Source organism: Lynx rufus, unplaced genomic scaffold (genome assembly GCF_022079265.1).
Source record: "Lynx rufus isolate CCGP_SWC_20201006 ecotype Redwood Valley unplaced genomic scaffold, mLynRuf1.p SCAF_28, whole genome shotgun sequence".
Classification (NCBI taxonomy): Eukaryota; Metazoa; Chordata; class Mammalia; order Carnivora; family Felidae; genus Lynx; species Lynx rufus.
The window spans coordinates 3,930,938-3,943,888 of NW_025814843.1; the positions used below are offsets into that span (position 1 = coordinate 3,930,938).

At 46.4% G+C, this 12,951-nt stretch overlaps 1 protein-coding gene across 2 annotated transcripts in view; it reads left to right on the forward strand.

The window, feature by feature from the left end:
• Positions 1 to 12,951, forward strand: part of TVP23C (trans-golgi network vesicle protein 23 homolog C) — a 55,880-nt gene that overhangs the window by 26,938 nt on the left and 15,991 nt on the right. For both annotated transcript variants that reach the window (XM_047089706.1, XM_047089707.1), the window contains exon 6: positions 10,198 to 10,361. In XM_047089706.1, coding sequence (XP_046945662.1) covers positions 10,198 to 10,361 — 164 coding nt within the window. The remainder of the gene's footprint in view (positions 1 to 10,197; positions 10,362 to 12,951) is intronic.

The window sequence follows — 12,951 nt, forward strand, 5'->3', positions numbered from 1 at the left end:
TGAGAGAGACAGAGTATGAGGTGGGAGAGGGGCAGAGAGAGAGAGACAGACAGACAGACAGACAGAATCTGAAACAGGCTCCAGGCTCTGAGTTTTCAGCTCAGAGCCTGACGCGGTGCTCGAATCCACGAACCGTGAGTAAGATCATGACCTGAGCGGACACCAAGAGTGGGGCACTTAACCCACTGAGCCACCCAGACGCCCCTGATCTTTTAATGCTCAAAAATTAAATTTAAAAGGAAGAAAGAAGACACCTGTGACACCACACTGACTATATTCGCAGGTCTAATTCGGCTGTGCCAATTTTTGCCACAGTGCAGTGATTTTCAAACTTAGTCTGTTGCTGTTTTTGTTTTTTGTTTTTTTAAGTTTTATTTATTTGAGTGATCTCTACATCCAACATGGGGCTCGAACCCACGACCTCGAGATCAAGAGTCAGATGCTGTACTGACTGAGCCAGTCGTTGTTGTTGGTTTTGAACAGCACATTCTAAAATTGTATGCTGTTTACTTTTCAATTAAAAATATCATCAAAATAATACCTGGTTCTCATGAGAAGCAGGAAGCATTCCTTAAAACCTTTATATTGTTCTAAATAAGAGAGGAGGAAGCATATGATTTCCTGAAGAAGTTATAATTGCGTGCCAAGAAAGAAGTCATCTGTAACTTTTCACTAATTAACTAGTTACAATTAACTAATTAAAAAAAAAAAGCACTTGAATCAAAAAATCAAGTATTACAGAAGCTGTAAGGAAAAGCATCAGTCTTACCCAGTCTCAACTCTCCTCCCCAGAAGCAAGTATCTTCAGCTGCTTCTGTCTTTATTATATTTTGGGGGATGTACTGCCATACTTTGAAATCATATTCTTACAGTGTTTCTTGGCTTTTCAACTTTGACTTCCTGCTCTGAAAAATGAAGATTTGGGGCCCCTGGCGGGGCTCAGTTGATTGAACGTCCAACTCTTGGTCTCTGCGCGGGTCTTGATCTCGGGGTCATGGGTTCGGGTCCCGCACTGGGCTCTGTGCTGGGTGTGAAGCCTATTTAAAAAAAAAAAAAAAAAAAGAGGTCTGTGTGTTTTTCCACAAAGGAAGTCTGGAAGTGGGCAGTTACTGGTGTTGACGAGGCTAGTCATCAGTGCCCCGGAGAGCCAGTTTTTGTCCCCATGCTCATTGCCTCAGGGTCGCAAGATGACTGTCACAGCTGAAGATGACTCATCTAGTCTTGAGAAAGAAGACTACAGGCTCCAGTAGCCTCTGTGCCCTTTTATCAGAAAAGCAAAAGCTTTTCCGGAAGTTCCAGGGAAGCCTCGTGACAACTCATTAGGCAAAATGGTGTCCGTCGGGTGGGGTATCCGGGAGTCTGGAAAAGCAGGTACTTAGGTAGGCACGTTGCTGCCTTGAAGAAAAGCGAGATTTTGTTAGTAGGGGAAAAGGGGCAAAGGGACATTAGGTGGCAACTGGCGGTGCTGACTGCGTATTTCTCATGCGAAGCTTTACGTAGAGGACACCAGCTGTTGGTGGCCAATGCGAGGGGCACCATTTCTGCAGTAAAGAAATAGCCTTTGGGGGCGCCTGGGTGGCTCAGTCGGTTGAGCGTCCGACTTCGGCTCAGGTCGTGCGTGATCTCACAGTCCGTGAGTTCCAGTTGCATCAGGCTCTGTGCTGATGGCTCAGAGCCTGGAGCCTGTTTCACATGCTGTGTCTCCCTCTCTCTCTGCCCCTCCCCCGCTCATGCTCTGTCTCTCTCTCTCTCTCTCTCTCTCTCTCTCTGTCAAAAATAAATAAACATAAAAAAAAAATAAAAAAAAAGAGCCTTTGATCTGGACAGCTTTTTAAGCCAACTTTTGACGCAAAGCCATTAAGTACGACTTGGTAAGATAGTTCCGTGAGGGTGTGGTCTGACGTACTCTTCATTATGTACCCTTAATTCAGTGCGATTTGGCGGTTGGATTTAGAATACTCAGAGCTGTGGTTCTCATTGAGGGTGGTGCCACCCCTAAGGGAGGGTGGGGAGGGGTCGGTTAACATAACGATTGGTCACTTTGCCGGGTGATATGTTAAATTAGTTTAAAATTTTATTTGAGGGGCGCCTGGGTGGCGCAGTCGGTTAAGCGTCCGACTTCAGCCAGGTCACGATCTCGCGGTCCGTGAGTTCGAGCCCCGCGTCGGGCTCTGGGCTGATGGCTCAGAGCCTGGAGCCTGTTTCCAATTCTGTGTCTCCCTCTCTCTCTGCCCCTCCCCCGTTCATGCTCTGTCTCTCTCTGTCCCAAAAATAAATAAACGTTGAAAAAAAAAATAAATAAAATTTTATTTGAGAGACAGAGCGAGTGGGGGGGGGAGGGGTAGAGAGCGGGAGAGAGAATCCCAAGCAGGCTCTGCACTGGCAGCCCAGAGCCCGATGCAGAGCGCGGACTTATGAACCGTGAGGTCATGACCTGAGTCGCAACTCTTAACCCGCTGAGCCACCCAGGTGCCCCTGCTGGGTGGCGTCAGGACTTCGGCTCGGGTCATGGTCTCGTGGTCTGTGAGTTTGAGCCCCACATTGGAGGAGCACAAGCCCTGCTTTGGGTGAGCCCCGCATCTCTCTCTCTCTTTCTCTCTCCCTCTCTCTCTGCCCCTTGCTCACTTGTGCCCTCTCTCTCTCTGAAAAAAAAAAAAAGATAATGGTGATGATTGCACAACATTGCGAATATAATAAATTAAGAAAAAAAAGTTTAAAAAAAAGTACTGTGCAAACCACAAAAGACAGAACACCTCCCCTCCCCCTCCTGGCTTACACGACTAAGCTGCTTTGCCATCGCCTTTAGGTCACTTTTCCTCCTGCCTCCCAGATTAGAATGAAGATGCCCATTTGTGGAACTGCTTGGGGCTCTGAAAGCACCCAATCGAGAGTAAACCTCCGATTCATGGAACCCTTCTTGAAATGGCCTACCACGAGCCCAGATCCATAAGTCCTTCCTAAGCACCTTCCTACGACCCTGGGATCATGACCTGAGCTGAAATCAAGGGCCGGACTCTCAACCAACTGAGCTACCCGGGCGCCTCTGAACTCGTGTTCTAACCTGCGGTGGATGCAATAGTCTGGAAACCAGGGCTGACATTCTACTATGAAATTTGAGAAGCCAGACAGTTTTCTCATTTGGATGGTATCTCCTAGGCAGAATGTCTGCTGTTTTAAGTGAATCCAGTTATATGCACATTGCATTAATTAAAGAGAAATCTTAGGTATTCCATTCCCTATTAAAAGAAATCCGGGAGGAGCGTTTTCAAACAAATGGTCAAGTAGGGATGTCTGAACTTCGGATCTTCCACAAAAGCAAGGGGAACAGTGGCAGAAATTGTCAAAATCAACCTTTGCAAACTCCACAAATTAACCAAAGTATTGCAACAATTTGAGGAGCATGTACTCAAAACAAAAAACACAAATGGGTGACTCTCTGTAAGAACAGTGAGCTTTGTAGTATTTCAACCTGTCCCCATCCCATCCCCCTTCCCCGCCCCCCCCCCCCCCCCAGCTCTGTGGTAGCCTTGAAAACCAGCAACCTTGAACCACAGTAGCTGTGAAAGCCAGTGGCCTGGCAACCGCTGGAATAGTTTCAAATTCCCCTATGTAGGTTTGGAGTCATCCAAGACAATTGTCACTATTTCACCTGTCTGGCAGCCCTCTAGAAAAGTCCCAGTCATGGGGCTTATCTTTCTTTAACATGACCCAGTGAGAAAACTATCCCTAGGCTGTTTGTGGGACCTAGTACACATGAGCCCCTCAACAAAAGGGGGGAGCTGTTGTTTCAGCGAATTATTAGCTGTAGCGAGTTATTAATGGTAGAGATTTCAGTTCCTACACTGACTTTAGCCATTACACAGTGACAAATCATGTAGACTTTACAGAATAGTTAAGGAAAGTCACTAAAGAAGCCCTGAGGTCACAAAAAATCCTTGAAGGGGAGGGAGCAACACATCTGAGTTCCAGAGTTGCCACCTTATATGATCTAAATTGTCCGGTTTGCAACAAATTATGAGATATGCAAAGAAATGAGAAAATACGGCTCATGCACAAGAAAAAGAAGAATTCATGGAAACCGTCCTTGACGCCCAGACTTTAAATCAGTTGTCTTAAATGTGTTCAAAGAGTTTTAAAAGAAATAGAATAATTATTTTTGAAAAAAATGAGACTATCAGTAAAAAGATAAAAACTGTAAAAAGGAGCCAAATGGGAATTTTGGAACCGAGAAGTACCATAATGGACGTGAAGAATTCACCAGAGGAATTCATCAGATTTGAGCGATTGGGTGCCATACTCAGAAAACTTGAAAATAGGACAACTGTAATGATCCAGTTTGAGGAGCAGAAAGAAAAAAAGAATGAAGAGTGAAGACAGCCTTGGGACACTATCAAGCATGCGAACACATGTTATGGGGGGCCTAGAAGAAAGGGGGAGAAAGAATCTTTAGAGAATTAATGCCTGAAAACTTCCCATATTTGATGAAGGACTTGGGGGAAGAATGCGCCCATTAATCTGCCCACCCAAGAAGCACAACAAATTCTAAATATGAATTCAAAGAGAGCCACATCTATACCTGTCATAGTCAAACTGTCAAAAGCCAGTGACAGAGAGAATGTTGAAAGCCGCAAGAGAATACAACCTGTCACATGTAGAGGGTACTCAAAAAGATTAAAAGTTTGCTTCTCATCAGAAACCATGAGACCAGAAAGCTGTAAGGTGACATATTTAAAATAGACTTTAAGACCAAAAAAAAAAAAAAAAAAAAATTTGCTGCAGGAGACAAAGAAGGACATTACATATTTTTTTTTAAAAAAAAATTTTTTTTTTCAACGTTTATTTATTTTTGGGACAGAGAGAGACAGAGCATGAACGGGGGAGGGGCAGAGAGAGAGGGAGACACAGAATGGGAAACAGGCTCCAGGCTCTGAGCCATCAGCCCAGAGCCCGACGCGGGGCTCAAACTCACGGACCGCGAGATCGTGACCTGGCTGAAGTCGGACGCTTAACCGACTGCGCCACCCAGGCGCCCCAGGACATTACATATTGATGAAAGGGTCAGTCCCTAAGGAAGACATCATAATTAACATATGCATTTGACAATAATGCTCCAAAATGCACGAAGCAAAAGCTGAGAGAATCGAAGGGAGAAACAGACATTTCAACAAGTATTATTACTAATGATTCACTGTCAGTAATTTTTAATGATTAAGAGACGATGCACATAAAATATCGAGCCGTAGTCCCAGGTGCACAGCATGGCACTTAGTAACTGTTACCTAGAAGAATGGAGTTGCTTTGCCAGTGAAAGGTGGTGTGGTCAGGAAATCTAACCATAGCAGTTGGAGATTTCAATATCTCACTTAAAAAAAATTTTTTTTAAACGTTTAATTTTGAGAGAGAGAGAGACAAGCAGGGGAGGGGCAGAGAGAGAGAGAGAGAGAGAGAGGGAGACACAGAATCCGAAGCAGGTTCCAGGCTCTGAGCTGTCAGCACCGAGCCCGACACGGGGCTCGAACCCATAAACCGCGAGATCATGACCTGAGCTGAAGTCGGATGCTCAACTGACTAAGGCACCCAGGCGCCCCAATATCTCACTTTTAATAACAGAGGAATGAGACAAAACAAGGAAATAGAAGCTCCAATGGCACTGTGAGCCAGCTACATCTAACATCTATAAAGAGTTCCTCTCAAGGACAGTGTCGTGCACATTTTACTCAAGTGCACGTGGGACATGGCTAAGGATAGACCGTAATGTTAGGCCATAAAACAATCCTCAATAAATCCAAAGGGATTAAAACCATACAAAGCATGTTCTCTGCCCGCAACGGAGTTATATTAGAAATCAACAGCAGAAGGAACTTTGGGAAATTCACACGTGTGGAAATAGAACAACACACTGTGAAATAACCAGTGGGTCAGAGAAGACCTTACAAAGAAAATTAGAAAATACTTTGGGATTTAGGAAAATGAAAATGCAGCATGCTAAATGTATGAGATGCAGCCATAACAGTGGTTAGAGGGAAGTTTATAACTATAAACCCCTATATTAAACAGCAGAGACGCTCATTCATGGCTGCTGGGAATGCAAAATGCTACAGTGACTTTGGAAGACAGTTGGCCAATTTCTTACAAAACTGAACACGCTCTTCCCCTACGATCCGGCAAGGGTGCACCTTGGTATTTGTCTAAATGAAGTGAAACTCCCGTCCGCACAAAAATCTGGACATGAATCCTTAACAGCAGCTTTGTTGATAATTGACTCAAATTGGAAGTAACAAGGATGTCTTTCGGTACGTGAATGGATAAATTGTGGTCCATCCAGACAATGGAATGTTACTCATCGCCAAAGAAGAAGTGAACTGTCAAGCCCTAAAAAGATACAGAGGAAACAAATGTATGTTACTAAATGAAAGAAGCCCGTCCGAAAAGATTACACGGTATGATTCCAACTACATGACATTCTGGAAAAGGCAAAACTATGGAGACAGTAAAAAGATCAGTGGTTGCTAAGGGTTGGGGTAGGGAGGAAGCATGGACAGGCAGAGCACAGAGGATTTTCAGGGCATAGAAAATCGTCTGTATGGTACCATGATGATGGGTACGTGGTGTTATTACATTTGTCCAGAGTCAGAATGTACAACGTTAAAAGTGAACCCTAAGGTAAACTATGGACTTTGGATGATTGTGTTGTGCCAACCTAGGTTCATCGATTGTAACAAAGATACCACTCTCGTAGGGGCTATTGATCATGAAGAAGGTTGTGCGTTTGTAGGGCAGGGAGTGTAAGAAAAGTCTTTGTTTATTTTCCTTTCAGTTTTACTGTGAATCTAAAACCAGGGGGGAAAAGTCTTAAGAAAAAAGGAGAGATCTCAAATTGATAGTCTAATTTTTCACCTTAGGAAACTAGAAAAAGAAGAGCAAAGTGAATCCAAACAAGGAAAGAAATACGAAAGATGAGAGAGGAAAGAGAAGAAACAGAAAATAGAAGAACAATAGAGAAAATCAACAGAGCCCAAAATTGGTTCTTTGAAAGGATCAAGAAAATTGACAAACTTTTAGCTCAACTGACTAGGAAAAAAAAGATGAAAATTACTGAAACCAGGAATAAAAGAGGGGGCATCACTGAACACCTGTGTGGCTCAGTCGGTTGAGTGTCCGACTTCATCTCAGGTCATGATCTCGGGGCTTGTGGGTTCGAGCCCCATGTCGGGCTCTGTGCTGACATCTCAGAGCCTGGAGCCTGCTTCGGATTCTGTGTCTCCCTCTCTCTCTGACCCTCCCCCATTCATGCTCTATCTCTCTCTGTCTCAAAAATAAATAAACACTAAAAAAAATTTTTTTTTCTTCTAAAGAGGGGACATCACTACTGAGAAGAAGCAATCCATAACCAAATAATACTCTTGTAAAGTAATGGTTGTCCTAATAGAACATAGAGCATTTTATACCTACCTGTGGGGGTAACATTGTTTCATATATAAGCTTTCAAGCGTTGTGCTTTCTCCAAAAAGTGCTTTCCATGACTTGTTTCGTCCTCACAACGTTCTTGGAGTTGTGCAGGAGTTGTTTGTGGGAAAATGAAATCACAAAGAATTTGTGTTTGGCTCATACACACCTGGGTCGTGGATCCAGTTCTACGTCCTGGTTTTGACTTTGAACAAGCCACTTACCCCATTTTTATAGATGAGGCGCTATGCTGAGAGTCATAGGTAAGACCACCGAGCCTTTGAGTTAGCAAGGGGGCAGATTCGTAAGGATTGAGTGAGATCATCCATGTAAAATATTCAGCATGGCCCCAAGTACAGGTTATGAACTTGATAATGGTAACTTATTCATTAAGGAAAACAGAGTTCTTAGCTAGGTAGAGCAGTCAGGAACTCTAACCCCTAGTTGAGTGGCTTCTCTTTAATTTAGATTCCCACCCAACATACGGCACCAAAAATTCAAATGTAGCAAAACAGTCAGTTGCAGAAAAGAATGCTGACTCTCTTATTTTTCATTTTGTTTAGAACAAGGGAGGGGGTCATAGGATTATATGAGCTGGTAACATGCTATAGTATTCATTTCTGATTTGCTTTGTATTCAAAAGACATCCTGTTATTTATTTTTTCAGATGGTTGTTGAAATCCAACAATAACCACCCGTGGATCGGTCTTCATAATTGTAAACATTTCTTCTAGAAAGTTGCTTTTCAAATCTGCCCGCCTCTTTTCTCTCTTTGCTTGCAACTTGAACATCGCCCACTAGGTGGCAGTACGCCAACGTAAAATGTAAATAAAACCGTCCCATCATAGCACCAATGGGAAATGATGATTCTGGAAAATTACCCTGCGAGTAGTGAGTTAGGACTAAATCCATGATTCCTGTTGTGCGGTTAATTAAAATCAGATGAATTTATAGATGAACGGATAGATGCTGGACGAACGAATGCAATAAATGTACCAGACACAGAGATAGGTACTGTGGACACAAAGAAATGTAAGAATTATCTGTGATAATGTCTGCTTTCCTCGTATCGCCAACCCCCTCCCCCCCCCTCACTGAACTCTGAGGATTAGAAGGTCAGTAGTTTTCCCGGGGTCATACAAGTAGAGACAGACGAAGCCAGGATTTGTCGATGGTGGTTGTGGGGGGTGGGGGGGGGGCGGGGGCAGATGATGAGTTTGAATTTAAGGTATGTTGGATTTGAAGCCAGTGGTCACAGCCAGGTACCGGCTTGCCATGGAAATCTGGAATTCTGTCTCAGGGTTGGGCTCAAGGTCGAATAAATTTAAGAGGCATCTCTGCAGAACTTGCTTGAAGCTATGACTGAGTATGCGTTGTCTTCGGCCAAGTGCCTGAATCGTAGGTCCCAGGGAGCACGGTGATGGGGCAAAGGGTAGGGGTTCCCATGCTGGAGGAAGGCAGACCTGAGTTTAAACCCTGCCCTCATATTCCCAACCGCGTGTTCTCGGGCAAGATCCTTCACCTCTTTGACCCCCTGCGGTAACCCAACAAGGGGGTACCGCTGTCTACATTTTACACGTGAGGAACCCAAGGTTCAGATCTGGAGCGCCTGACTTAGGCTTACGTGGCTACGTACCGCCGAAGTTGCTTCCTCAGTCATAGCACTCGGGACACTGCCTAGTAATCCCGTGTGTGTGTGTGTGTGTGTGTGTGTGTGTGTGTGTGTGTGTGAGTCTCCCTGTATCAGTCCGGGTTCTCCAGAGAAACAGAACTAGCAGGAGAGAGAAATGTATCCGTCTATCTCTGTCCATCTGTCTATATCCGTATGTCAACACAGTAGGGTATATTGCATGAAATAAGTCTCTGTAGACCTATATGTGTATCTGGTTCGCGCACACGCATACACAAACAGGAGGTGCTTTCAAGGAACCGGCTGCTCAGACAGCCCCGGGAGCTGGCAACCCAACACCTGTAGGGCATTCGCCGGCCGGCGCTCTCCGTTTTTGCTCTCGGTTTTGGCTTTTAACGGCCTCTCCCTAATTGGACGCGGCCCACCCGCCTTACGAAGGGGAAGCTCTTTTTTTTTTTTTTTTAATTTTTTTTTTTAACATTTATTTATTTTTGAGACAGAGAGAGACAGAGCATGAACGGGGGAGGGTCAGAGAGAGGGAGACACAGAACCTGAAACAGCTCCAGGCTCTGAGCTGTCAGCACAGAGCCCGACGCGGGGCTCGAACTCACGGACCGCGAGATCATGACCTGAGCCGAAGTCGGCCGCTTAACCGACTGAGCCACCCAGGCGCCCCAGGGGAAGCTCTTTTACTTAAAAGTCAACAGGTTGGGGGCACCTGGGTGGCTTGGTCGGTTAAGCGTCCGACTTCGGCTCAGGTCACGATCTCACGGTCCGTGAGTTCGAGCCCCGCGTCGGGCTCTGTGTGGACAGCTCAGAGCCTGGAGCCTGTTTCGGATTCTGTGTCTCCCTCTGTCTCTGACCCTCCTCCGTTCATGCTCTGTCTCTCTCTGTCTCAAAAATAAATAAACGTTAGAAAAAAAAAATTAAAAAAAAAAAGTCAACAGGTTGCCGATGGCCATCGCACCCACAGAACACCTTCACGGCCACGCCGAGATCTGTGTTCGGTGGGACAACTGGGCGCTGTAGCCTGGCCGCGTCGACACGTGAAACTACCCATCCCACTCCAGTTGGCTGCAAACTCTGGCAGCAGGGAGCCTACCTTTCTGGTTCCCTTTCAGGTTCCCGGGGCCCGGCCCCACGCCGGACACGTCACAGCACCCGATAAACGTCTACGGAGGGCGTCCTCACTGCCTACCCGCCGAGGAGAAAGTGAGCACATGTGTCCCGTTTTCCGTTGCACGCCGGGGCTAGGTCGCAGACGTCCTGGGTTCGCGGATCACGCGTAAGTTTCTTCGGGGCCCAACCCCGGGTCGAGCAGCGGGAGGTGACGATAAAGCAGCTGACGGTCATGGCCGGTTGGGGCCGTGAGTAGGGCTGCCGCCACGAAAAGCTGAGTGTGTGTGGGGGTCCTTGTAGGGCGCTGCGCCTATGCGGTCCGAGTTTTGGTTTTCAGCAGGCCATCTCTCTTCAGCCCCTGGCGTTGACTTCGCCACTTTGTCTCTGGGAGGGAAGGCGCAAAGGTTTTCAGAACGTGCTGAGGTTCGGCAGGAGTGACTACCTAGGGATCTACTCGTGCCTGTGGCCACCGAGAGACCAGTCCTGTGTGTTTTTCTTTTAATGCTTATTTATTTTTGAGAGAGAGAGAGAGAGAGAGAGAGAGAGAGAGAGAGCAAGCACAAGTGGGGAGGGGCAGAGAGAGAGGGGAGACCCAGAATCAGAAGCAGGCTCCGGGCTCCGAGCTGGCCGCACAGAGCCCGACACGGGGCTCGAACCCACGGACCGGGAGATCATGACCTGAGCCGAAGTCGGACGCTTCACCGACTGAGCCACTCAAGCACGTCTTGTGTGCATCCATTTAAGCCTTGGCAGCCCCTTCTGGAAAAACAAAACAAAACAGACAGGATAGCAGATGCCGCCCAGGTGACAGAAGAAGCGTCTACCAAAAATTAGGCCCAAAACGCGCTCCCTTGGGGAGCTTTCTTGGGCAGGTGTTCCCTACCTCCCTTCCACACCAAAGAGGGTGGTGTCACCTCTGCCTTGAGAATCTTAACCCACCTCGGAACAGTTGTTTATCTTTTCCTCTCTCCCCCTTTCTGGGATCCCACTAAGCTGCTTCCTAGAATCCTGACTTTTACCCCCTTCCTTAGACTTACTGACAGAAATGAGCTGGTGACAGCCGACCGCTCGGCTAGATACCCTCGTACCTGGGACAGCAGCCGTTCAAAGACATGTACAGATTCCAGAGACTTAATAAAACAGGAGTGGGGCAGATAGGATACTTGCTATGGGCTGAAATTCACCCCCAGTGCTATAACAATGTAGGGATCGTCTATGGCAAGTTCGAATATTGAAGCCCTAACCTTCAATTTCATATGTTTGAAGCCCTAACCGCCCCCCCCCCCCCCCCCACTGATGTGACTGTATTTGGAGACGGGTTTTTGGAGGTACTTAAGGTTAAATACAGTCATAAGGGTGGGGTTCTAATTCAATAGGATTGTTGGCCTTGTAAGAGCAGGCAGGAGACCTCTTTCTCCATGTGCGCTCACCAAGGAGAGGCCACGTGAGGACACAAGGAGACGGTGGCCACCTGCCAGCCAAGGACAGAGCTGTCGTCAGACGTTGAATTGGCTGGCACTTTGATTTTGAACTTCCAGTCTACCTGGCCTACGGCATTTTGTTATAGCAGCCCAGGCAGGCTAGTACGACACTGATCCCAATGAATTGTCATCTTTTAAACTTGTCTGTTGAGGGTGTAAAACGAGTCAGAGCCCAGGGCACCACGGTGGCTTAGTCAGTTAAGCGTCCGACACCGGCTCGGGTCATGATCTCACGGTCCGTGAGTTCGAGCCCTGCGTCGGGCCTGTGCTGACAGCGCAGAGCCTGGAACCTGCTTCAGATTCTGTGTCTCCCTCTCTCTCTGCCCCTCCCCTACTTGCGCTCTGTTTCTCTCTCTCTCTCTCAAAAATGAACATTAAATTTTTTTTTTTTTTAATAAGTCAGCGTTCAAGGAAAGGAAGTACTGATTTTCTTGAAGTCTTTTCTAACTTCAGGAAGAAAAGAGAGAAAGGGCATCCTAAGTCAAAATAATTGTTTGTGTGGACGTGTGGAGGGAAGTATGTAGGTCCACACACACCCCACTCTGGGCTACAGTCATGGGAAACATCTGGTTGTTCTCCCGATGTTCCAGGCTTTCTTCACATCTGGGTTTTGTGGTGTGGATACGACATTTTATTTAAAAAAAAAAAAATTTTTTTTTTTAACGTTTTATTTATTTTTGAGACAGGGAGAGACAGAGCATGAACAGGGGAGGGTCAGAGAGAGGGAGACACAGAATTTGAAATAGGCTCCAGGCTCCAAGCTGTCAGCACAGAGCCCGACGCGGAGCTCGAACTCACGGACCGCGAGATCATGACCTGAGCCGAAGTCGGCCACTTAACCGACTGAGCCACCCAGGCGCCCCGGATACAGCGTTTTAAATATTCTGGGTATTTATCCTAGGTCTGCCATGTGTTGAAAACATCTTCTTCCAGTCTATCACTTCACTTTTAACTTTGTAGTGTGTTTTTTGACTTAATGCAATTTTAATGTAATCAAACTTACCAACCCTATTTTTTTTTTTAAATGTTTATTATTGAGAGAGAGACACACACACAGAGCACGAGCAGGGGAGGGGCAGAGAGAGAGGGAGACACAGAATCTGAAACAGGCTCCAGGCTCTGAGCTGTCAGCACAGAGCCAGACGCGGGGCTCGAACTCATGAGCTGTGAGATCATGACCCGAGCCGAAGTCAGACGCTTCACTGACTGAGCCCCCCAGACGATCCCCCCCAACCTTTCTTTTTATAAACTTGACTTCTTAGTACTCATTACTGA